The sequence below is a fragment of the Aspergillus mulundensis genome (genome assembly GCF_003369625.1).
Source record: "Aspergillus mulundensis strain DSM 5745 chromosome Unknown scaffold_8, whole genome shotgun sequence".
In the NCBI taxonomy this organism is placed as follows: Eukaryota; Fungi; Ascomycota; class Eurotiomycetes; order Eurotiales; family Aspergillaceae; genus Aspergillus; species Aspergillus mulundensis.
Window position 1 is genome coordinate 1,167,644 of NW_020797896.1, and position 23,801 is coordinate 1,191,444.

Consider the following 23,801-nt stretch of genomic DNA (forward strand, 5'->3'; position numbering starts at 1 on the left):
GGCGGCTAATCCCGCAGCGAGTATACGCATGCCTTGGATCGCAACACCATCACCCCAGCCCGAAAAAATCATCCGTCCCCAATGTGCAATTTCTCGTGATCATCTGACATCTCGGTACAACCACGCCGCTTCCCAACCAGCGGAACGCGCTTCAATCCACGGTTCACCACGCTCGCTCCCGGAACCATCAACCTTATCACCGGCGTCGGAGCCCCGAGCCAATAAAGGCACGTAGAAGGGCTGAGATGGCAACAAATCGCCAAAATCCACTTCGTGACTCTAAACCAATGCCGACGCGACGTTGAACAATGGGTCGTGTTTGGGTTTTGTTGCACATGGTTGGGGAGACCAAGGGTAAGGGTACGGGTACGGGTTCGAGCGGAGGTGTTGGCCGGGGATGAACTCTGATTGTCCCTTCTAATGATAGTCGATGGCATCAGCGGAGAGGATAGAGGGTTCAGTTATGCTGCAGTTAGAATATTTTAAGCGGACCGGCTATCCCAGGCCGGAGAGCACCTATAGTTCGATATTAAGGTCCATTCCGGAACGCGCAACCCTGAAGGATATCCATTCTGGGCTGTCCTCGGCCTATCTAGGTAACCTCTCGAGCTTGCTAGATGAGTTTAGATGAGATTCGACGATTGGGGCTTCTTACAGTTTACAATCTGGACAAGGGTTGGCTTAACCATGTTCTACGGAGTACTACCTTAAGACAGAGCCCGAGTGCACGAGTAATTGATTGTTTGATTCTGACTGCAAGATAAATGGTAGGATAATAAAGATAAATTTATTTGGCAAGGATACCTCTCAAACAATAAATGGGAAAGAGAGCCAAACTCGATACCGTCCAACATGAAGAATGTTGCAGGTGCCCCACCCAAGCCCTAACTTGAAGACCCCAGCCAAGGCCGGGACGAGACACTTACCCAACTCCAAACGCCGTAGATACAGAATGGGAATAACAAGAAATATGACTTTGACAGAGGCTTTGGACATATCACAGCCACTCAGCAACCCCGTTAGGAACCCACTCATTCACCTCCCACACCGGATAGTTATCGCCCCATTTGTCCGCATCATAACCGCCCCCTTGAGCATTCGCCCACGCATTCAGCTCCTCCGGGTTGCGGAGACACCAGAGGACCACCTCGCGCGTGGCAAACGTATCCTCAAGACAATCATGCCCTGAGTCACCTGCCTGGATCGTCCTGCCCAGGAAATCATGGGCAAGATTCCTAAGGGCAAAGGAGCGGCGGCAGGAACGGCCAACGGCATGGCGTGAAAGGAGGACTGAGTCGACAATGCGAGCGTGCGCCATCCCAAGGACATCCAGGTCACACTTGAGGTTGTGGCCGATCAGAATTGTTTGCTGGTCCATGTGGTCCCAGAGGAGTTGGCGCGCAGCCTGCCAGCCTCGAACAGAGCGGCCCTCTTTCACCATCTTTCTGAGAAGAGGGTAAGAGACGCCGCTGTACCGAGTCCGCCAGGCAATGACGTTATCCTCCGGCTGGACGAAGATATCAACCAGGATCTCGCCGGTCAGGAAGTCGACTGCATTGAGGCGAACGACGTCGCTGACTTCGTGTTTGTTTGGGCCTTCCACGCCGACCATTTCGCAGTCTAGTGCAATTGCTTTCCGCACATTGGGATTGGGGTTTTCGCAGGACCAGGGGCACGGCTTTGTATCTGCGACTTTGGCGTCCGCTGGGCCGAAGGTGTGCTCGCGTGATGAGCAGCAGCCGTTCTTGCTTCCGCGCTCGCCGCATTTGACGCAGTTCTCTTTGGCGCCTGTGCCTCGGCCACGGATGATGCCTTTCTGTGAGAAAACAAGTCGTTAGTCAAGCATTCTATCTTGAATCAGAGGCGGCTAAGATCTTGCGGTTGACTTACTTTCAGATCTTCCCTGTCTGGATGGAAGCGGCATGCGGAGGAGAAGTATTTCGACACCTTGCGCTTTGACACTGATGCGATAGATGGTTAGTTTGCTTCATTGGGAAGTCTTTAGGATGGAATAAAGGAAGACTTACTACCACAATCAACACACTTTCTGGTCGCCTCAATCTCCGCCGGTGTGGCGCACTCGGTAAAGTAGCCCTCCAACTTCAGAACTCCCACCGAGTGGCATTGCGCCCTGAGTGCAGCGAAGATAGAGTCTCGCTCCGCCAGTGGAATGCATGACCAGTTTCCATACACAGTGGGCTCCGAAGGCTCAAGAGTATGATCCTCCGAGATATCCTGGATTTTCTCTGAGCTACGGGGTGTAGTCGTCTCGGTCTCAGACTTGGTGCCGGTAGTAGTTTTCTCGCGGATAGCCAGGGTCAAGTTCGAGATCGAGTTCGACTTTGCAGGCTAGATATATCGAGAACGGATTAGTTGAATCTGCTCTACCTTGGTCCAAGAAATCAGGAATGGAAATGAACTCACAACATGCACGCTCGAGTTCTCATAGTGCATTTGCAGCGCCCTCGCGTTAACAAACGGCCTTTGACATTTCTCGCAATAGCTTCCATCCGAAGCAGCCTCGGCCGCCTGGATTCGTTTCGCTTTGGACATGTTAGACTTCGACATGGTACAGGTACTCAATACAGTAGTGATACACGATATGGATAAACCTGAATGCTCAAGAAAGATGGATGGAGGATGGATGGAGAAGACCGTCCTCGACAAGATAGAAAGACATATTTATACTCACCCAAAGATCCGGGGTTTTTGATGCTGGTGACTCAATACTATTGAGTCAAAGGTTAAAGACCATTATGAAGGGATCAAGGGCCAGGCTTCCGGACCATGAAGTTCTTGCGCGGCAGTACCATTAGCAAGATGGAACAAGGCCGGCGAATAGACAGACGAACCATGGTTGACTTGAAGCTTCTGGTGACTGAACTGGTAAATTCATACTCCATGCTGGTGCACAACCTGAGTCACAAAAGTCTGAAAACCCATCTCGATACGGCAGGGCCGCGGTGAATCAAATGCTCTGCTGGGTGGCCCAATGCCCCAGGCAGGTCTCCCGTCCTGGAGGTCCCAGGGCCAGTCCACGCAGCACATCTTCGTCTCCGGCGCAACTGAGACCCGGTAAGGTTCGTGTGGCGGACACGTTCCACGTTCCTTCCTCATGGCGGAGCTGGGGTCCGGCCATCATTTCCGTCAGGCTCAAGTGCAGGTTGCGAAGACAGCCTCTGGATAATGCCTTGACTGGCAGATTCACTGCAAGCGCGCTTTTGGTGGTGGAACTCCGCAGGGCACTGCCTTGACTAGTCTGGCTGAAGGGTATGTGAGAGAGAAATAGAGGAGAGAGGAGAGATGGGAGCGCGGCCAGGCCAGCAGGCCTGATGGTGAGTAGCAGATATAACTCCTGGTTGCATGAAAAGGTCATAGGAGATCGATGAACTCTTGGAAGAACTAGGAAGATTCCTGTCATGGATTGAGTATTACTACTAGGCTATCAAACGGCCATAGAATTTACTAGTATGTTAAGTCTCGCCCATGGCGGGGTCGCCAAACGGAGGCTCCTTGCACCTGTAAGGCCTTCTAACTATCGACAAAGTGCGTGTTATCAGAGATGGTATGTAGAAGATGTACCGCCTACTATATTGTAGACCAAGGTTTAACTCCAGAGAGCTGATAGTGGCAACTACGCTCCTCCACGTAAGCCTACACGGGGTGCTTTATTAGACTTAGGGCTCATCCAACACGTGCAAGTACCAGTTTCATGTACTTGCACCCCCTTGATCAGCCAATGCAAGTCCCTCCAGACTCAACAAACAGCATCTGGAAGATAATTCCGCTTACGAGATACAGACTGCAGGATTTAGCCGAGAAAGGTTCAAATCTAGCCGCGTCCTGACATCTGGTTGCAGTCGTGCCATAGGTTACCCTAGCCTAGCCTAAGCCCAGTGCTTCCGGCGCCATGGTCTGGCCGGTGGCTAGATTGCTCTCTGCTTCATCTCATATACCCAGATAATAGTCCAGAAAATGGACAATGGCATTACCAATATCTAATGTATCTGGGACAGCCAAGCGATCCAGGGCTGGTGCTACTGCAGACTAGGCATGCACGCGGATGCGCTAATGTCGTGTGGCGCTGTCACTTGTCACGCCATCGGAGATTTGATCGGAGAAATTACTCAGATCCTGCGGGAAAAGGTGGATTCTCTGGTTCTGATCCTCGGTTGATTTTCATTTCCGAAGCGATTAGGACGGTGGGTATGGAGGCGGGAGGATCGAAGTCGAGGACGGAGGAGCGTGATCCGAACTGCGATCGACTGTGGGAAGCCCATTGTAGAACTTGCCAATTCCATGGAATTGCCTTTAGAAGGTATTCCAGGTGGCACTCGGGTAGTCAAAGACGTCTCAGCAAACAGTGTAATTGTAGCCTCTTCTTAGAACCGTCCACGGTCTTCCTGCATCCGAGGATGCTGGTCCTCAATCTCGACTGTGATATCGACCGTTCTCATAACCCCCTGCTTGCCCATAGCCTCCTGTGTAAGACGTCTCGTACTCTCCGTTCCCTCACTCGAACTTGAGCTCCGCATCATTGCTCCCTGCGTCTCATTATGATTGTGATTCGTCGTCGTGATCTCTGTAACAACTGCGGTGTCCACATTCCTCGGGTCAAAGAGCGAAGAGTCTCGTCGAGCTCTCCCGTTTCCCCTGCCCCTGTCTTGTTCTCTTTCCCTTGACCGTCCGCGCGTTCTGTTTCCACTACCTCCGGCCCAGTCTCCACTTGAAGATGTCTGATTGATATACGCGCTCGTTTTTGTCTTAGCGTATTTGCCTGTTCCTGTGCGGGAGAGTTCGTGGCTGTCGGGAAGCTGGATTTGCGTTGTTATTAGGCCTGAGTGCAGTCCTGCGAAAATGTGGTAGAGCGTTGGGACGCAGGCGATTGTCACCGATGTGAGCATCATAGCTTGACCGATTACGTGCCATAAAGTTGAGTTCCCTGTTCGATTAGTTTGAGGACGTAAAGTTGAGAGGTAGAGCTCACATGTGATGTCGTTGGAGCGCACGAACGAGGGGAGGACGGCTAAGTGTGCGATTGCAAGGCCAACAACACTGTCCAGGATTTCTGCGATTAGCCCATGAATGAATTGTTTGGGAAGGTAATGAGGACGTACCATAACCGCGAAGAAAACGAGCACAGGATCTTAACTCTCTTCTGCGCAGCCATCTGCACATTCTGCATCATGATGAATGGTAGGACGACGAGGACAATCTCCGTAAGGATATTGACAACTGCAATAGGGTAGAATAACGCTCCCTGGAGTTCTCCCGATTAGCTCATTCAGGTCCAACACTTTCCCATACATACCTCTCCAGCACATCGCTCCGGTCTATAAAGCCACGCCTCTGGCAATTGACATTGAAACGAGATACCAAACAACGCAAATATCGTCCATCCGACGACAACCCCTGCTGTGATGGTGCAGTGCAGGCGCAGGCTTTTGCTCGGCGTTAATTTCCAGATCAGAAGTATTGTCGACAGTTTGGTAAGCGAGAGAACGATCAAGAGGAGGAGCTGAGCGGCGAACGAAAACTGAGACTGGTCAGTACGCGATCGAAAATGACAAAGCTGCGCTCTGCTTGCCTTGCTCAACGTCTGGATCTGACTCTCGCTGAGTCGGTCCTCGTGTCTTCCGAGTCCATTATCAACAGCCTTTTGCAGGACTACAACCTGGATTATGGAGAGAATCTTTGTAAAAGGCAACAGAGTCAGCTTTTTACCTTTCTGATCAGACTTGTATAACGTACCAAAGCAACCCAGATCGGGGTATTCACTGCCGTCCGCCGCTGCTTAAAGTAAATCGCAGACCCAAACTTGGCCAGGACAAATATGACAGCGACGATCAACAGACAGACCGACACTAGAGTGACTATAGGCCCGCGATTATCGCTCGACAGTTGTTGGAATGGAGACAGGCCCTCTGCGGTGGACATGGTTCGATCGGAAAGTCACCATACCATGGAAGACCATGACGCGGTCGAGTTGGAGTCGAGAGGGCGGAACACATAATAAAGAGAGAAAGCTATTGTGCTATTGCATCCCTACCATTAATTCGACGCCCTCATTGTTGGGAAATTCCGAATCAGCCACTCACTCCTGTCGTCTAATCCTGCAGCCGAGGCCCTCCCGTGCAAGGGTACGTACGACTGCCATTGGAAAGACAACCGAATTGCGCATTCGTGGCAAGGATTCAGATCCCCGAGGCAGTTACATCGGGCTGGATATTGGCCAGTCTGGACTGCGCTCGACCGGTTAGAATCAGACAATGGCCGGGCTAAGGATTTAAAGGATGCAGCTAGGAGGCACCGTCGGGCTGAGTGACCAGGGTCTTGAGACGGACCGTTCCAGCATGTGGGAGAGCTGTATCGAGTGCGCCGTTAATCTATATCCCTGTCCCTGTCCCGTCATGTTGCCTTCGCTAGAAATACGGGGGAAGCAGTCCGAGTACTTCTTGCCGTCTCGTCTCCTCTCCTCTGGTCCTCCTCTTCTCCACATTCTTCCTTTGTCTTCTCTCCACCTTTGTATGTGAATCGACACAATCGTTGCCAGTATGCAGGAAGAGTTGGAAATGAAGAGCGGGAGTGCTGTGCGATCGGGGCCAGCAGATCATGCACAGGGTGGTGGGAGCGTGGCGTATCGGCAGAAGCAGCAGTTGGAGGTACAGTCCTCCCTTCCTTTTCCAAATGGCATCAACGACTCTAACGACTGCAGAGATACCTCAGCTTCTTCTCATCCCTCGCCTTCTCGGCGACCCTGCTCGCCTCATGGGAGTCAGCTGGTGGCAGTATCCAATCTGGCTTGCTCAACGGTGGCCCGGCAGCCATCGTCTACGGCATCATCATAAGCACAATCGGTAACCTGACCATTGCATGCTCGCTGGCCGAGCTTGCCTCTGTGTATGTCCTCAGCAGCATTGGGTATGATGTGCGCTTGCTGACCGTGTGAATAGACACCCGACTGCTGGCGCGCAGTACCACTGGAGCTACTTCCTTGCGCCACGCTTCCGTCGCTTCATCAGTTTCTTCCAAGGTAGCCTCGCTCCTCCATACAGTTATGTTCCCGCTAACCTGGCAGGCTGGGTCACCGTGTTCTCCTGGTCGGCGCTCGTCTGCATCTCGCCGTACTTCATTGGGGCCCAGATCCAGGGCATGATCGCCCTCGCTCATCCCGACTACGAAGTCGTACCATGGCGCAGCACGCTGCTCATGTGGGCGGTTGCTCTGATCCCCATTGTGATCAATATCTTTGCGCGGCGTATTCTAGGGCCAATTGAGGTCGCTGCGGGCATCATGCACGTCGTCTTTCTGCCTGTCACCATCGCCGTCTTCGTCATTCTGGCCCCTCGCAACCCGAACGAATTCGTCTGGAATACCTTCGTCAGTTTGGGTGGCTGGAGTAACTCTGGGGTGGCGTACTCAGTTGGTCTTCTCGGAGTCATCACTCCGCTATCCGGTATTACCCCTTCCCTTCCCCTACTCATACATGAAGCTGATGAGTGTCCAGGCGTCGACGGTGTCATCCACATGGCGGAAGAGGTCAAAAACGCCAAAACGGTCGTCCCGCGCTCCATGATCTACGGCACCCTCATCAATGGCGTCCTCGCCTTTTCCTACCTTGTCGCAGTCCTCTACTGCATGGGCAACTACGAAGAAGCCCTTCTCAGCCCGACCGGCTTTCCGATCATCACAATCGCTTACCAAGCGACGGGCTCTTTGCCCGCCACATTTGTCCTGATGGCGATGGGTATGCTACCTGGCTGGATTGCACTCTTCAACGGCCTCGCATCCGTAACGCGTCTCGCCTGGGCGTTTGCACGAGACAACGGCCTCCCCTTCTCCGACTTCTTTGCGCGCGTAGACCCGCGTTTCAAAATCCCCATCCGTGCTTTGTTCCTTGTTGCGTCGTGCATAGTTGCCCTGTCATTCATCCAGATCGGATCCAGCACGGCTTTCAACGCTATCCTGTCTCTCAGCACACTGGGGCTCTACATCTCCTATCTCATTCCGCTGTGGCTTCTCGTCTACAAGCGCGTCACAGCGCCCTCGGACATCCCGCGGGGCACGTTCAGCCTCGGCAAATGGGGCCTTCCTGTTAATCTGTTGGCTATCCTCTTTGCGACGTACTTCGTCATCTTCTTGCCGTTTCCGCCGCAAGTGCCGGTTACAGGGGAGAATATGCAGTATGCGGGCCCGGTGCTCGGATTCGTTATGCTCTTTGCGATTGGCGATTGGATTGTCCGAGGCCGGCATAGGTGGGAGGGTCCGACGGTGAGTTTGAGGGCGTATGGTAGGGAGTAAAAGAACACAAGTTGGGCCAGTGTCTGTGTTGGCGGTGTTGCTGTACTTTAGGTGTATATATTGGGGTGGTTCGCTGTCTTGTTGGATACTTCGTACTTTCGCGATCTGTATGTAACTGCCTGAGATGCGGTATACATCAAAATGTTTTGATTTTTCTTGTTCCGAAATCAATTCTGAAGTGATAGTCAGTATATCTGTGCCCAATCAGCCCATACCCATGAGAACCTACCGATATTGTAGATGGCGGGACAATGCTCATCAACCTGAAACTGCTCCTATGCACGTAGGTAGGGCTAGCAACCTTCCCATGCGACCACTGAAACTAGAATCGGAGCTCCTCAATTGAGTCACCATTGCAATACCCCTGCCACATCCAAGTCCATAAAAATAAAGCCGGCCTGGCCCTGTTCAACTGCTCAAATGCTCCTGACACGTGCCGATCTGCCTAATTGGGAGCATCTCGCTAGGCCGCAGCCTCCGACAGCGGTAACGGTCGTTCACCGGAAACGAGTCAAAGGACCAGTGCAGTCTTTCCTATGATGTCTCGTCATAAACAACCGCAAGTTAAGAGGCAGGCTGTAAGACAGGTACTATGCGTAAGCTTTAGTAGATACAACTTTTGGGTACTGCTCTGCTCAAGCACGCATTTCGATGGGATTGGGAGATGGAGTTTGATGTTGCCGGCATGTAGATAGCTCATGGCTTTGGCGATACTCGACCGATGACTTTTGGGCAAGATTGGCGCTGTTGGTATTGGTATTGCGTGGGCCATACGGTAGTAGATGGACGGACTAAATGGAGGTTCCATTGTCATGTCAAGCACCAATGCCTCTTGATGCCGAGCCCTGCTTCCATCCTAGGGCTGACTGTGGGCAAGAAAGCAGAAAGAAGGATGACACGAGCAGGTGTGCAAATTAGTATGAGGCATCTCCTTCTAGGGACCAGGACTTCATCAAGGATTCCGTAACATGAGTTGCTCAAATTTTTGAGTAGATACTCTCCGTTGAGACAGCTGAGTAGGGTTGATGGTTGTGCATACCGCTTGCGAAACACCCACGGAGTCGTTCATTTCTGGTAGGATAGCTTTTGAAAAAGAAAGCTCCTGGCCGACGTGAGATCAACCGGGTCGCAGAGGACAGGGCTTCTGATGGTGAATCCAGTGCCCACCTATGCATATATTTGTCGCGGTGTCAATTCAAATGATAAGGGACGCTGACGTGGTCTATAGATAGCAGGCGAATTCAGCGAACTGTTCGCCTGCTCAAGATCATATTCTGGAGATGGGCATCGGGCTACCGAGGTATGACCGGGCAAGTGCTATGACTTGCTCACTCCAGCCTTTGGCTCATGAAGCACAAGTCGAAAATTGTCCACCATTACCTATGCCCTTGGTCCAACAGTCGGCATAACTCTTTGAGTTCAGCCTCGGCATAGTTATCGTCCTATCAGGGATTGTCTTGTTGTGGCTAGGGCTCATAGTATATTTCCGAACAACAACCGTACCCGATGACAAGCTCAAGTCTCCAAGCTGAGGGTGCTCAAGCGTAAAGGGTGAAGAACTAATATTTTGAAAGGCCAAAGCGGAGAAAAGATAATCAGCTTATTAGGACGACCCTGAAAGGCGTTTGGGCCTCAGATACACGCCAAGCTGCGTAGGGTCTCTTGTCGAAAGCGGGCTATATTGCTGTATCAGGCGCTTGTGCTGCAATGTAAATTGAGATGATATCATTTGGCATCTTTTCGGGGACCAGGTCGCGGTCGATGTTTGTTTTCGGTACAGAAACACTGTATTATCTTTGTTGCCAGAGACGAGCGTTGAGACTTTGGAGGGATTATGCCTGCGACTCACCAAGTGCGCATGGTTGGGACACGGTGCCTTGACCTGCAGCCCGTCGAAATCAGGCAAGGAAGAACCAGTCGGCTCGCTAGACCATGTTCCAAAAGCTCGAGCACACTGGGATCTCTTCATGACGCATAATCCAGCTATGTCTTAGTCAACCGGAAGAGAAACCTGATCACCCGATAGCTTGCCGTACTTTTTCTTTACCAGGAAAATGATCCTGGAACTATTGTTGCAACAAAGAATTAGTACTTTCTTCTGCGTCAAGCAAGCATGTGAAAATGATATCAGGATGCCCCTACAGAAGGAGGATAAATGACCCATTCCACTTACAGACCCATGAAACAGCCGCATCAGCATAAGGATCAGCGTCGTACAGTTTCGCATGCATTATGCATCCCACATAACTTACTCCGTATCTCCAGTAACATATATGAGATGTCCGAGATCGAAGCATTGAACGGACGGCCCGCCACGGGACGACGCAAAGGCGCGAATACTCCCTCCCGTCGGCAGCCAAGGATCAAAACTCGGATGCCGGTCGTGCATCGTTGATAATCTCCTATTCGACGCAAAGAAAGAAAAGGACGCCACATGATACGACGCAATGCGATAGATGTAGGGAGATCCATCTGGATCCATGTCGACAGGCCGGAGGCCGGCGAGGTGAGTGGAGTATCACCAGTGAGGTCAGTTGTGTACGGTACGGGGAACACTACAGTCCGGGATGGACGGGACTCGGCGCTATATCTGGCTGTGGTATGACAGGTCTGCAGGTAGGTATCGTCACGTTCATATGCGAGCCACGCTGGTGAATCCTGGGCTTGGATTGTCATTACTAATATACAAGTGGGTATCGATATCGAAATTCATGCTTCTTCGTCTTCAACTTCCTCGATTTGGACGGACTTGAGTTCTTGGTTGAACCGTCTTTCTTCATCGAGGAGTTTTTCCTGTTCTTCGGCGGCAGTGACCGTCCCTGCAGGGCCGGCGTTGTACCCGGCCTTTTCTAACCGGTCGAGCTCTTCCGGCTCTAATAGTTTGCCCTGGCCTCGTATTGATTCCTGCTTGGTTCTGACCGCGGCCGGAATGAACTTGCTGACGGCTTCTTGTCGTAGGTCACGGATTTCTGGCTTGGCCTCGTAGACCGTCCTTGATTCTGTCACCGGGGGCCTGGCCGGAAGGGAATGCGGGCCGCGAGCCTGGCCGCCTGCATTTGCCTGGTTTCTTTTCTGGTACTCGCGTGGAATAGGCGGGGGCGTATCTCGGGGCATCGGTATCCTCCGGACATCTTCGTCAGTCTCGCTGCTGTCGCTATCCTGCTCCCCAAAGCGCCCATGGCCATCTCGCCTCCGCTTCCCCAATACCCCGCCGTCCCTACCTTCGTGCGGGTGATCGTCGCCCCGCTGGCGCTGCGAGTTCGCAAACTTGGGTGCCTTATCTCCCAATGCTTCCCGGGCCTTTTGGACGGCCCGCAAATCCCGTTCGAGAGCTTCCAAGATCTGTTTCTCACGTGGTCGCAGGGCCTGCCCTGACTGCTCCATTTCCTTGAGCTCATTGATTTGCCGTTGGATGCGCTCTGGATTTCGACGGCCGAGTTTTTCATTCCGGCGGGCTAGCGCCTCGGCCTTGCCTTTTTTGAGACTCTTTTGCTTCTCCAGCTTCCGCTGCGCGGCGGCCGGATTGACCGAGCGCTCCTTGTCTTTAGGCATTGTAGTCCAGAATCCACGTCCTTTTCTTTCTTCCTGACTTTTCCCTTTCCTCCAGAAACGATAAAACCAATTGACCTCAAGGGCGGTGCAGGCGAGGGTGAGCTAACAAGGTTCAGCTAGATAACAAAGAGAAGCTCGGTTATTCAAGTTGAGCGATGAATGCTTATTCGATGAAGTCCTGTTGACGGCAAGATGGCGTCAGTCCGTGCTCTGAAACTACTTTAGGCAAGAAGGGAGGACCGTCTGCCATGGAGGGGTAGCGGGGAAGCATAAAAAGACCTGCAGCAAACTAGACGGGCTTGAAAGGATCGGGGAACGCTCACAGGCTGGGAGCAGGAGTAAGCTGCAGCAGTGGTAAAAAAGAACTGAGCAAGTCGGGTCCGACGCGGGGCTTCCCCAAACCCAATGGAACAGTCCAGACACGATATAGGGCTCTAGCCTCACAGGTTGGGCAGCGGCAGCTCAGGTCGCCCGTATGCGCGAGGAAGCTAGGAGCAAAAACGGTTGGAGAGGCGTCAGGAGAGACGTCAAACGCGGCAAGCCCGGACGCTCGGATCACATATAATCGGAGGAGAGGAAGTTGATTGGTCGTGGAAGTGCTAATGGCAGATGTCGAGATTGGATTGAGGACAGGAAGATTATCGGAATTGAAGCTGGAGTTGAGAAGGACCCGGGTGTGAAGGCGGTGGGCCAGCGATACATCATGATTCATACATTATTGACCTAATTTTTGATATTCCTGCATAGTAAAGCTGATAGGTTCAGCCGTCTCATCAAATCTGGCCAGGAATTGAGCTCTGAGATGCTGTTGGTTGGAATGTGAGGCTCATAGCGAGTATATGTCGAGGTGCAGCTTCAGCCGTTGATACCTTCATCTTCACGCTCCCCCCGTGTACCTCGATTACTTCCCCGAACCCTCCCCATCTGACCGTTCTCCACGCTCTCTCTTTTCTTTTTCTGTCCTCCTCCCTTTCCCTCCGCATCCTGACCCGTCCCTGCTTATGGTCTGCCCATCCCTGAACCGCCTCACTTAGTTGTGCCATTTATATCCCACCCTCCCACGTCCGCATCCAAGGGGCCTGATCGTGACTGAATCCCTCAGTCCCCGTCAGTGTAACTTCCGACTGCCTCGAGAGTCGCCGCGGGCTCTTTTTATCCAATTTCTTGTATGTTTTGTTCTTTTCTTACCGCCGACGGTCCAATCCGTTTGCTCCCTCATCAACCCATCCCTCCACCCTTCGTCCTTTTCCCCCTACCTGATCCCGAGAACGCCAGGTTAATGTCCGCAGAGGATTCGTCTTCCATTTTCTGAAAAGATAACCCGCGTCGTGCCGGGGGTGCTCAGCCTGTCCTCGTGCCACTTCTCCGACACTACCCCTTCTCCCCATTACATCCTCCCGGTCTGCCTCCTCCACTTTCCCCGTACCGTCCATAACGCCCACCCACGTCTCCGCAGTCCGCACCGCCTCGCCTCCCCTTCTGGTCTTGGGTATCAGCATCATGAACCTGGGTCTACCGTGTCCATCTACATTGAGATCGGCTGGCGCTTCCTAGACTTGTCGCGGTCGGAGCATGTCTTTGCGCGGACCAAATGTCCGTAGCCTCGATTCCCGACACCTCGCTTGGCCTCACCTCCTCCGAGATCCAGATTCTCCGTCAACAACAACAGATTGCTCTACAGGGTGGTCATACTGGCAATGGGGTTTCCAGGGGCAGAGGTACTGGGCGTACAAGCAACTCCAGCTCGCGCGCTGCCAGCGCCGCCAGCAGTCACGGCCGATTGCTGCTGGACCCGATGAGCCTCCGGGCACTTTCGCACCAGCTGGACGGGTTGCAACAACAGATTCAGAATCGCCTCGAACACGTACGTCTTCTTTTCTTTATTTTCTGTTCTTTAGGAATTTATCCGCTTTCGTTTCCGCGCAGCGCGAGCGAACTCCCGACGGACCGTTGAGCCACTCTTCGCTCTTCCACCTGCGCAAAGCAAAAATGCCCAGTAGCCGATCTTGCAGCTAATTTAACCCGCATTAGCTGGAGGAGCAAATGCAACTGTCTATTCAAAATACTTATGACCGCGCCGGAAACGTTATCCGCAACGCTGACGCAGAGATCGCCCGTGCCCGTTCGATACTGTCCTCAATTGACGATTTGGAGAATGAACTTGCAAAAATTGGACACATTAGAGAGATTGTGAGGGCCTATCGTGGCCGAATAGAAGGCCTAGACCAACGTCTTGACCAAGCTGCCCGCCGCAGACGATGATGCATTGCCCTTCCTCCGGATACCCCTCTGCGATGATACCTACATTCGACCACTCCCTATTTTCTTTACACCAACTCTCAGGAACAGAAGCTTGACACTGGCGCCGGGGGCGCTTGCTTCGATCTTGCACCGTCTGCCACCGCATTTGCCTAATCATTTGGCCTTTTCCTTTATCTTAATACACATGACACGAAGCCCTCATCTTCTGCATACTCTCACGAAGTACGACTTGCACGACTGCTCTCAACGACGGCTATGACAGCGACATGAAGGAGAATAAGCTCGAACGCTCCAAAACCCTTATATACTGTATCTTGTCCTCGCGGACTCTATGATTTGAGTTATGCCCTTGCTATGACATGACATTTGTGGCTTTGCTGGCTTGCGTGTTATGTTGAGTTGCTTGGCTTTTATTTTGGTTACTGCTGCCGCTTCTCGGGCGAACCGAGGGAGGCTTTCTGGCTCAATTCGCGAAGATTGGATACGTGCCTCACGGCAACCGTGGCTATCGTGATGCGGTACAAATGTGCTGATTCAATACGAGTACTCACGCGATAACAGTCTAATTATGTTTCTAGCGTCGGAGTTGACTCGCGTTGGTGGGTGCTTGGAGTTTACTGCTGCTTGCTATTGCGTCTGTCATCGCTTTCCCTGTCTAATATAGCTCATCTTCTTCTGACTAGTCCGTTGTTTCTCTTTTTGCCGAGACCTCGGCAGGGCTTCTGAATACGCCGAGGTCGCGAAACCAAGCTATCTGCCTTCAACGGCAAATGAAAGCATAAGATCTCGCTGCTACCACGGGTCCTCCGGCGGCCGTGGTTAACGAGCAGTTGGTTCTTGATCCCAATTGCCGTAGCGCGGGGAATCCCAGTCGAATCACGGAGTCCGAATCCTAGGCTGGTCGTAGATGGTCGTAGATGGATGCCCTCTATATCAAGCATTTATTTCAAAAAGCCATCCTTCGATTCGATGCGCAAGTACGACCTAGCGACTGCTGAGCGGTGGGCTCGGCCTGGCATTTCCATTCTATTGAACAGGATTCTTAATCCTGGCGGCAGATGAGACTCCGAATGGCCGTCACGCGTACACGTCGGCTGGGTAGGCTGCGAGAATATTCGAGCATGCGCCGGCATTTCAAGTCGGTTTGTCCGAGTCTACCACATTTTCTAGTTGTCCCTCCTTCCTCCGGTCGATGAGCTTCCGGCTCCGTCTATCTGTCTGAGGGAATCGCTTCTCTGTGCTGCAGATGCTGCAGCGCACGACCCGTACCTCCGCCCATGGCTTCTTGGCTCCTCGGCTTGGATTTCTGGTCTCGTGTGTACAGTTCGTCCCCGGAATCAATAATGTATCGCAGCGCTTGCAAAACGACCGTTTCTGTTCAATTGGTAGACGAGTTTGTGACTTCTGAGACACTCCGCGCATCTGGGCGATGCAAAGTCGGGCAACTTTAGGGGCGTGTTCTCTGTGACTGTCGCTACGAGGTTCACTCGCTGAAGCTGGTACAGTATGCGCGTCTGACATCACCGCGTCTTCTTGGTTTGCAACGTCTTTGGCTGCTGGAGCTGTTTTCGCGGACTGAAGGTATGCCGCGGCTTTGTATAAGTAGTTGATTCGCGCTCGTACATGGCTGTTGGCTCCGCCACTGGGGCCTTTCTTACCCTTTGTCTTTGCCATGAGAGGGGTTGTAGTTGAGTGAAGAATTGTTTGTGCTTAACCCAAGCTGTGATGTGGCAAAGGAGCTAAGCTCAAAGCAGTAACAGGCGGCTCTAAGTGACTGACTAATGCTAATCACGTGCTGCAGCTTGCTTTCTTCTCCCCTTCCCTCAAGGCTTCACCACACCCTTCTCTTTCATCATCGCCCTTTGTTCAATTCATCCCGCAGCGTCCATAAAAGCTGCTGTTTGTGTCCCCACTGTCAATCTCACCTTCGAACCTCTATTTTCGACTTCTTCGACTCCGCTATCCAGAAAGGCTCCCAGCTTCAGACGCGTCGCATTAATCAGCACCTACCCTTCGCGTTCATCCTAAATTAACTCGCCACAACCTTTCAACATGTCTCACGAGGAGGATCTCATTGACTACTCCGATGAGGAGCTTCAGACCACTGATGCCGCAGCCACCACTGCCGCCCCCTCCGCTAACGGGGGCCAGGCTAAGAAGGACGGCGAACTGACGGTCACCGGTGGCCGTGCCGACAAGAAGGGAAGTTATGTTGGTATTCATTCGACCGGTTTCCGCGACTTTTTGCTCAAGGGCGAACTTTTACGTGCCATCACCGACTGCGGTTTCGAACATCCTTCGGAGGGTTAGTCCATCACATATTCTTTCCCAATAGCTCTCCTCCATAGCTCCAAGTTGCAACGTCCGTCCATCTCCTCGGAAAAGGGAATCCATCCAAGTCGCTTCTTGTCATCTGTGTCTCGGTCTTCGGCGACATGAAAGGATGTTTCTGAAAAGAACATCACGAGAAATGTTGCGCGCCGCGCGAAAAAAAGTGCTCAACAGCTTATACTGTTTCTTCATTGATTCATGGCGAAAAATTGCTTTCGCCGACACTTGCCCAATATATCGTTATTTGCGATAGTGGGTGAAACAATGCGCAGCCTGAAATACGGTGCGCCTTGCCACAGATCGGGACGAAATCGTCTTCGCGCAACGGGGGTCTAGACGTTGACTCTGTCCCCGGCGGTTGATCTGATACTTTGGCATGCTTATGGCTTGCACTTTCCGGCTGTTTTGGCGAAGATGGGCTTGGGACCTTGACCTTGCGTAGTCGATCACTCGGGGGATGGACGGACCTTGGAACGCGGATTGCCTTTTCTCTTTCAAGTTTCATGGATTCGAACCAAAGTCTAACATACCGTTCCGCCTCACCATAGTCCAGCAAGTCTGCATTCCGACTGCTATCCTCAACGTTGATGTTCTCTGCCAGGCCAAGTCTGGTCTCGGTAAAACCGCTGTTTTCGTCCTCACCACCCTTCACCAGCTGGAGCCTGTTCCTGGAGAGGCCTCCGTCTTGGTTATGTGCCACACTCGCGAGCTGGCCTACCAGATCAAGAACGAGTACGCTCGATTCAGCAAGTACCTTCCTGATGTGAAGACTGCTGTCTTCTACGGTGGTACTCCCATCCAGAAGGACATTGAGGTCCTATCGAACAAGGACACCATGCCGAATATCATCGTCGGTACTCCCGGTCGTCTCAACGCGCTCGTCCGCGACAAGAAGCTTTCTCTCCGCAACGTCAAAGCTTTCGTTCTCGACGAGTGTGACAAGATGCTTGACCAGATTGGTAAGTTCGCCGCTTATCTTGGATTTTGATCTTCGCTCACTCGGTTAGACATGCGCCGCGATGTCCAGGAGATCTTCCGTGCCACCCCCACCGACAAGCAAGTCATGATGTTCAGTGCCACTCTCTCGCAGGAGGTCCGACCTATCTGCAAGAAGTTCATGAGGAACCCGCTCGAAGTTTACGTCGACGATGACACCAAGCTTACCCTTCACGGTCTCCAGCAATACTACATCAAACTCAGCGAGGCTGAGAAGAACAGGAAGCTGAACGAGCTTCTTGACAGCCTTGAGTTCAACCAAGTCATTATCTTCGTGAAGAGCACAATCCGTGCCAACGAGCTCGACAAGTTACTGCGCGAGTGTAACTTCCCCAGTATCGCTGTGCACTCAGGTGTCAGCCAAGAGGAGCGGTAGGAACTCTCACAAAGCAATTGAAATTACGCTTACTAACAAGGCTGCAGTATCAAACGCTACAAGGAGTTCAAGGAGTTCAACAAGCGTATCTGTGTCGCCACTGACGTTTTCGGACGTGGTATCGATATTGAGCGTATCAACCTTGCCATCAACTACGACCTGCCCGCTGATGCCGACTCCTACCTGCACCGCGTTGGTCGTGCCGGTCGTTTCGGTACCAAGGGTCTCTCTATCTCGTTCGTCAGCACCGAGGATGATGAGAAGGTCCTGAAGGACATCGAGAAGCGTTTCGAAGTTGCTCTTCCTGAGTACCCTGAGGAGGGCGTTGACTCCAGCACCTACATGGCTTAGACGCCTACTAATTGATTCTTTATCGAGCACAGTCTCCGTGCTGACTTTTATTTTCCTATCTATGTTGTCAGTTTGTTTTGCTTTTGGCGCGATGGTTCGGTTGTGATTTGTTGATGCGCTGGGAAGGGCATCGGGGACATCTGGATCGAAAACTGTACTTGCAATAAATTACTGAATTCTTCCCATGATTGTTCGAGTCTTCCTCGTAGTCTTCAGTCTCTCGGCGTGAGTCCTCCCGTAGAGATGGTTCTTGACTGCCTTGACCACTAGTATCAACGCAATATACAGCAACGTCTTTGAGCTTTGTTATCATATATATCGATTTCTTATCCCGTTATATAGCTCCAGCCTCCCTAACTATCATTCGCAAGAGCATCTACTCAGTGCTTACTCGCCCTCGCAGTCTTGGACTGCAACTTCCTAGCCCTCTCAATCCAGATCTTCGCTGCAGCCTCAACGCCTCCATCACGCGCACACTCCCTCTCCACGATCGCCGTAACTCTCGCCAGAACCTCCTCTTCTGTAACCCCATTGCCGCCTTGCAGTCCACTCCCGCTCGCACTCCTGCTCAACCTCGACGATAATCGAGCCCGTGGTGGCTTTCCCTCTGCCTCACCCTGTGACTCTGCCTTTACCATGGATATTCCGCCGACGATGCCGATGTTCCTCGTGCTCGGGATGCGTAGTAGTGTCTTTACTACGGTGTCAGAGTCGGCGCCAGTTCCGGCGCCGACCTCACCGACGTATGCAGTGCCCGTAGCGAGCTCATTCGCTATCGCGATAAGTTTATCTGTGAGTCCGCCGTAGGTCGAGGCCGAGAAGGCCTTGGTGTTGTGGGGGTCGGACGCGGCGAGCTTGGCTTTGCGCATGGCTTTGAGGTCGCCGGTTTCTGGGGAGTTTTTCTTCGTTTTGGGCTTGGTTCTGTCTTTGCTCTTGCTTCGGTCTTTGCTCTTGCTTCTATCTTTGCTCTTGCTTCTATCCTTGCTCTTTTCCTTACTCCCACCCTCTTCCTCGTCCTTATATTCGGGCCGGTCTCCGTCATGAGGTTGAATCTCGGTTTCGCCTTCGGCTCTTTGATGATTTTGTTCTTGCGTAGACGAGGATGAGGGCTGTGGCTGATTTCGAGACCGAAAGCGACCCCGCGCCCCGGAGAGGAAATGCGAGCAGCAGGGTATAGCTAGGAATGGCGGTGGGCTTGTCGGGTTGAGAAGTGCTGCGATAATGGGTGTCCAGAGGGTGAGTTCGTCTGCGTGGTTTGAGATGATGAAGGTGTTCGGTGGGAGGGTAGAGAGGGATGTGCCAGGGCGAGCTGTAGCAGCATCATTTGATGCCTGGCCTGGTTCGGGGTGCGTTGGTAATGACTTGTTTAATTCAGCTTGGATCTGCTTCTGGTCCATGTCCATGTTCTCATCCTGGTCCTGGCTTTGATCTTCAATGGGAAGGACATCGGAAAAGGGCTTCGGGATGTATATTTCCTCCTTGAGTCGCTCCTGCACGCCACTTGGAAATATACTCCACGTCTTCCTGCGGCGCGCATCGAAGCCCCAGCCGGAATATCCCTCGCTGATCAGGATGTATACAAGCACGCCGTTGCCGCAGGCAAGGTCCACAAACCCCGGAAAGCACCCTGTGCCCACTCCCAGCGTTGAGCTTGAGCCTTGTTTCCGCTCATCTTCCGGCAAAACACCATATAGATCCCTCCACAACTCCACCAGGAACGCCGCAATGCCTAAATCCTCAAAGACATGCTTGCTCGGCTCCGTGCTCTCCACCCACCGCTCCTTCAGGTCGGCCGCATACTTGGCCTTTAGTCGGCAGTACGTGTTTTGCATACGATCCCGCGGAATCACACTGTCCTTGATGGATGAGTGGAGGGATGCTGTACTATTGCGTACGATCCGGCCCATCGTAGTACGGATCTGAACCTCAATGAGCCTTCCAAGGGACCGCTCCAGGCGGTTCGTGATCGACTCTTGATCCCAGGGGACAAAATGGATGGACATTGTGCCTGCTCCTTTCGAACTCTTCTCGCCTTCTGGCGCCTGGGGTTGAGGCTTAGCCTGCAACTCAGCCTCTAGATCATAGTCACACTCATACAGAACCGCCAAAGCCCGAACAAGCGGGTGGTAGTACGGCATCTCCTCCTTCGAGTCCACATGCGGCGTGTAGACAACCATGAACCGACCCGTGCCAGACCTTACGTTCCAATCCGGCCTCCCCTCCGCTTGCGCTTGGTCGCGCTTCCGCCTCTCCTGCAGCTGGCCCTCGTGCCGATAGAGATGACACGTCTGCACGACCGGCGCATCGAGCTCCTGGTTCCTGGGAATAAGTCGCCGCACGAGCGTCCTCCGCAACTCGAACCCTGGGAATTGCCGGCCCGGTTTTTCGGCCACGGGCTCCTTTTCCTCTTTCACGTCTGCATTCTGAACCGTAGACGTAGAAGTAGACGCAGATTCTGCTAACGCCCTCTTCCTCTCCTTCTCCTTCGCCTCAAACTCAGCGACCGTGATACAGTCCCCACTACGCCCTAGGACATCCGCGCGGAAGAGCACGCTCGAGCTCAGTCCCGGGTTCTCGAGTAGGTATGCTGTCGTGTCTACGATCTCCTTCTCTGCGTAGGGCAGGTTGTATTCCGTCAAGTCTGGCGAGGTAACCCAGTGTTCTTCTGGGAATGCTAACACCGGAGACGGGATCAGCGTCTCGGATAGCGGGAGGCCTGAGAGGCGGGTAGCATCACGCAGGGACTTTTTGGACTTGCCCATCGCGGTTGGCGTTTAGGTTTTGGATGAGTGTATGGCAGTGAGACATGTTGATGGAGAGAGTTGGGCAGATGGGGAAATGTGCTTAGTCATTGATGAAGCAGTTATGGTCGGTATACAGTAGGTATAGGTATAGATGGCTCGCAACAAAGAAATTCAATTCATTTGGCCATTATTATTGCGTTAATAGAAGGAAGGTACTAATCATCATAGGAGACTCTCCCATGCTGTACTAGATTTGAGTTCATTGGCATGCATACCCACATGACACACCCTTATACAGCCATGACACAGCTGGACTAAGACAGGCACAACTTGATAAGCGTCCCCATATATGACGCAACCCTGTACATCCTTGCTAGGTACAAATTCCCCCTCCCCTCTTTTCCTACAGAGTACATTCAATCCCCCTCCTCAATACCCATACCTGCGCCCTCTTACCTCCATCCATTCTAATTCAACCCCCGAAATGGCCCCCCGCTGCTTCATCATCCGCCACGGCGAGACCGAATGGTCGCTGAACGGCCGACACACCGGAATCACCGACCTCGCACTGACCGAGAACGGCGAGAAGCGAATCAAAGCGACGGGCAAAGCCCTGGTCGGAAACGACCGTCTGATCTCGCCCAAGAAGCTCGTGCACGTCTACGTCTCCCCGCGCGCCCGCGCGCAACGCACGCTTGAACTCCTCGAGATCGGATGCCGGGAGCGTCTGCCCTGGACGGAGAAGCGCAAGGCCGTCTCGGACGAGCCGATCCGCACGGAGGCGAAGGTTACGGTTACGGAGGCCGTGCGGGAGTGGGATTACGGCGACTACGAGGGGTTGACGAGTAAGCAGATTCGTGAGCAGAGGGCCGAGAAGGGAGACGGGAGTTGGGATATTTGGCGGGATGGGTGTCCTGGGGGAGAGTAAGTCGCCATTGACCCTGAGCCATTTGCATTGGTGTGCACTTTGCGAGAAGTGTATGAAAAGTACTATGCAGCAGCTGACTATAAGTGCATAAAAGATCCCCCGAAGACGTCATGAAGCGGCTCGATGCGCTGATTGCCGAGATCCGAGAGAAGCATCACAAGCGATGCTTTGACGGCGAAGAAGATGGTGGAGATGTGCTTATCGTCGCGCACGGGCATATCCTCCGTGCGTTTGCGATGCGCTGGACAGGCAAGCCGTTGACGGAGACGGCGCTGATTCTGGAGGCCGGTGGTGTGGGCACATTAAGGTATGTACAACATCAATGAAGCTCTCCGCACGCACAGCGGTCCGGTGTCGCGTGGAAATTGCAGCGCGAAGCACATGCTGACAAGCGTACAGTTACGAGCACCATAACATCGAAGAGCCCGCGATCATTCTCGGCGGTGGTTTCGTCGTGGAGAACTGAGCTTGGCGGGGCTGAACTCACTCGTCGATTATTCTAAACGATAGTTAGAAATGCATAATCCAGCATCATAGACCACATAGAAAGAAAGCAAATACTCACTTTACCGTCCGGTCCCTCCCGTTCATAACCCGTCAAATTCCCTCCCTCTCTCGCTTCCTACAGAACCGCAATGGACTGACCCAGGCCTATCTCTCTTCTTCCATTTGCTGCTCCTGCTCCGCCTGCTGCTGACCGGCCTTCTTAACCCCCTCCTCACCGAGCACATTGGCAGCGCCCATGAACAGCGCACCGACATACCCTCCGAGGAAACGCATATCATTCGCTTGCACGGCCGTGATCTCGAGAAGACTCTTAGTGGCTGCGAGATTCGCATTCAGTTCGGCGAGTTTCGATTCCAACTGAGCGTATTGCCGGCTTTTGGCGGGGGACATTGTGGAAGCGCCGCCGGAGGGTGCCATCGAGTAGCGGGCGGGGTAAGACTGCGATTGCGAGTTGGAGTACGAGTGTGTGTATTGGTGAGATGGAGGCATCTTGTCGGTCGTCTATCTTCCCTAGGCTGATATGTTGGGTTTTGGTCGGGAGAGAAGTGTCAAGCGGAGTTGTTGTTTGTTATGGTCCCGATCACGTGGGGCAACCGATTCATCGAATATCAGATTACGACTTACAAGGTAAATGCTGTGTGGCTCATTACAATGAATCTAGCTGCTCGAGTGATTCAATTCTCATTTATTGTCAATCAGATAGGCACAACGGACCAGAACCTCATTAGGAAAAACAAGAACCAGCCAAGTCAACAAAAAATCAACCCATGCTCTTTTATGCGCCGCAAATACAAACCGTCAAGGAAAAGTGATGGTGATGGTGGATGGCTATAGCAAGCCCATATAAAATGACGATGACAAACACAAGGAAATTGAGATATAGTCATGGGGAAGGAATGGGAACATCAGCAAGTGACGGTCGGATATGGAACACAACATCAGATGATGCGCAGACAGGTAATGTACAGCAATGTCATGCATTAGTATGATTCGCGGCTGTGTTCGAAAGCATCGTGGTATAATTGCAGCGAGTCAGAACCGTTCTCCTCGCGAGGACTTCCGGCTCCGTGTTCATTAAATAAGACAATGTCGCAGGAGTCAAGGACAAATGACCAATGCGATATAAAGCACCCACCCGCAGATGCGCCCACCCGAATATGAAACAAGAGGGAAAGAAAACAGAAACAACCACGTCCCTTATGTCCCTTATGTATATGTAATCAACAGAAACAGTACGGCAGGGTGTCAGCTCTTATCCCCTTGCCAGGCATCTCATTAGAAGGTATTCTTTATAACAAGTAAACAGCGCTGCGAAATGAAATCCTGAAAACGTAGGAAATAGCGGGAATGAATGCTGGACAAGACGCGGATGCGGAAGGAAATGAGAAAGGATGGTTGCTTCGCTCGACCGGCGCGGCGAAGGGGGAGGTATGCCGGTGGGTATCGTCGTCGT

At 52.6% G+C, this 23,801-nt stretch overlaps 9 protein-coding genes across 9 annotated transcripts; 4 read left to right on the forward strand and 5 right to left on the reverse strand.

Annotated features, from left to right (window-relative positions):
- Nucleotides 1-997: 997 nt before the first annotated feature.
- On the reverse strand, nucleotides 998-2,553 carry DSM5745_07767 (uncharacterized protein; the record flags this gene model as incomplete). The annotated part of the gene is made up of 4 exons (XM_026749783.1): nucleotides 998-1,816; nucleotides 1,891-1,961; nucleotides 2,028-2,349; nucleotides 2,425-2,553. 4 exons carry the CDS (start codon nucleotides 2,551-2,553, stop codon nucleotides 998-1,000), a joined length of 1,341 nt encoding a protein of 446 aa, XP_026601815.1.
- Nucleotides 2,554-4,382: 1,829 nt separating this feature from the next.
- DSM5745_07768 (uncharacterized protein) lies at nucleotides 4,383-5,937 on the reverse strand (the record flags this gene model as incomplete). Its single annotated transcript, XM_026749784.1, has 4 exons — nucleotides 4,383-5,055; nucleotides 5,118-5,260; nucleotides 5,312-5,692; nucleotides 5,752-5,937. The coding sequence occupies 4 exons, from the start codon at nucleotides 5,935-5,937 to the stop codon at nucleotides 4,383-4,385; spliced, it is 1,383 nt and encodes a 460-aa protein (XP_026601816.1).
- A 617-nt stretch (nucleotides 5,938-6,554) lies between these two features.
- On the forward strand, nucleotides 6,555-8,301 carry DSM5745_07769 (putative GABA permease; the record flags this gene model as incomplete). Its single annotated transcript, XM_026749785.1, has 3 exons — nucleotides 6,555-6,662; nucleotides 6,716-6,900; nucleotides 6,954-8,301. 3 exons carry the CDS (start codon nucleotides 6,555-6,557, stop codon nucleotides 8,299-8,301), a joined length of 1,641 nt encoding a protein of 546 aa, XP_026601817.1.
- Nucleotides 8,302-11,010: 2,709 nt separating this feature from the next.
- Nucleotides 11,011-11,853, reverse strand: DSM5745_07770 (WW domain binding protein 11; the record flags this gene model as incomplete). The annotated part of the gene is made up of 1 exon (XM_026749786.1): nucleotides 11,011-11,853. The coding sequence occupies one exon, from the start codon at nucleotides 11,851-11,853 to the stop codon at nucleotides 11,011-11,013; it is 843 nt and encodes a 280-aa protein (XP_026601818.1).
- A 1,591-nt stretch (nucleotides 11,854-13,444) lies between these two features.
- On the forward strand, nucleotides 13,445-14,115 carry DSM5745_07771 (uncharacterized protein; the record flags this gene model as incomplete). The annotated part of the gene is made up of 2 exons (XM_026749787.1): nucleotides 13,445-13,717; nucleotides 13,885-14,115. 2 exons carry the CDS (start codon nucleotides 13,445-13,447, stop codon nucleotides 14,113-14,115), a joined length of 504 nt encoding a protein of 167 aa, XP_026601819.1.
- Nucleotides 14,116-16,167: 2,052 nt separating this feature from the next.
- On the forward strand, nucleotides 16,168-18,169 carry DSM5745_07772 (ATP-dependent RNA helicase SUB2; the record flags this gene model as incomplete). The annotated part of the gene is made up of 4 exons (XM_026749788.1): nucleotides 16,168-16,420; nucleotides 16,995-17,405; nucleotides 17,454-17,814; nucleotides 17,866-18,169. 4 exons carry the CDS (start codon nucleotides 16,168-16,170, stop codon nucleotides 18,167-18,169), a joined length of 1,329 nt encoding a protein of 442 aa, XP_026601820.1.
- A 380-nt stretch (nucleotides 18,170-18,549) lies between these two features.
- Nucleotides 18,550-20,931, reverse strand: trm44 (tRNA (uracil) methyltransferase; the record flags this gene model as incomplete). Its single annotated transcript, XM_026749789.1, has 1 exon — nucleotides 18,550-20,931. One exon carries the CDS (start codon nucleotides 20,929-20,931, stop codon nucleotides 18,550-18,552), a length of 2,382 nt encoding a protein of 793 aa, XP_026601821.1.
- A 466-nt stretch (nucleotides 20,932-21,397) lies between these two features.
- DSM5745_07774 (histidine phosphatase family protein) lies at nucleotides 21,398-22,307 on the forward strand (the record flags this gene model as incomplete). The annotated part of the gene is made up of 3 exons (XM_026749790.1): nucleotides 21,398-21,837; nucleotides 21,936-22,148; nucleotides 22,241-22,307. 3 exons carry the CDS (start codon nucleotides 21,398-21,400, stop codon nucleotides 22,305-22,307), a joined length of 720 nt encoding a protein of 239 aa, XP_026601822.1.
- A 185-nt stretch (nucleotides 22,308-22,492) lies between these two features.
- Nucleotides 22,493-22,837, reverse strand: DSM5745_07775 (DASH complex subunit HSK3 family protein; the record flags this gene model as incomplete). The annotated part of the gene is made up of 1 exon (XM_026749791.1): nucleotides 22,493-22,837. One exon carries the CDS (start codon nucleotides 22,835-22,837, stop codon nucleotides 22,493-22,495), a length of 345 nt encoding a protein of 114 aa, XP_026601823.1.
- Nucleotides 22,838-23,801: the final 964 nt, after the last annotated feature.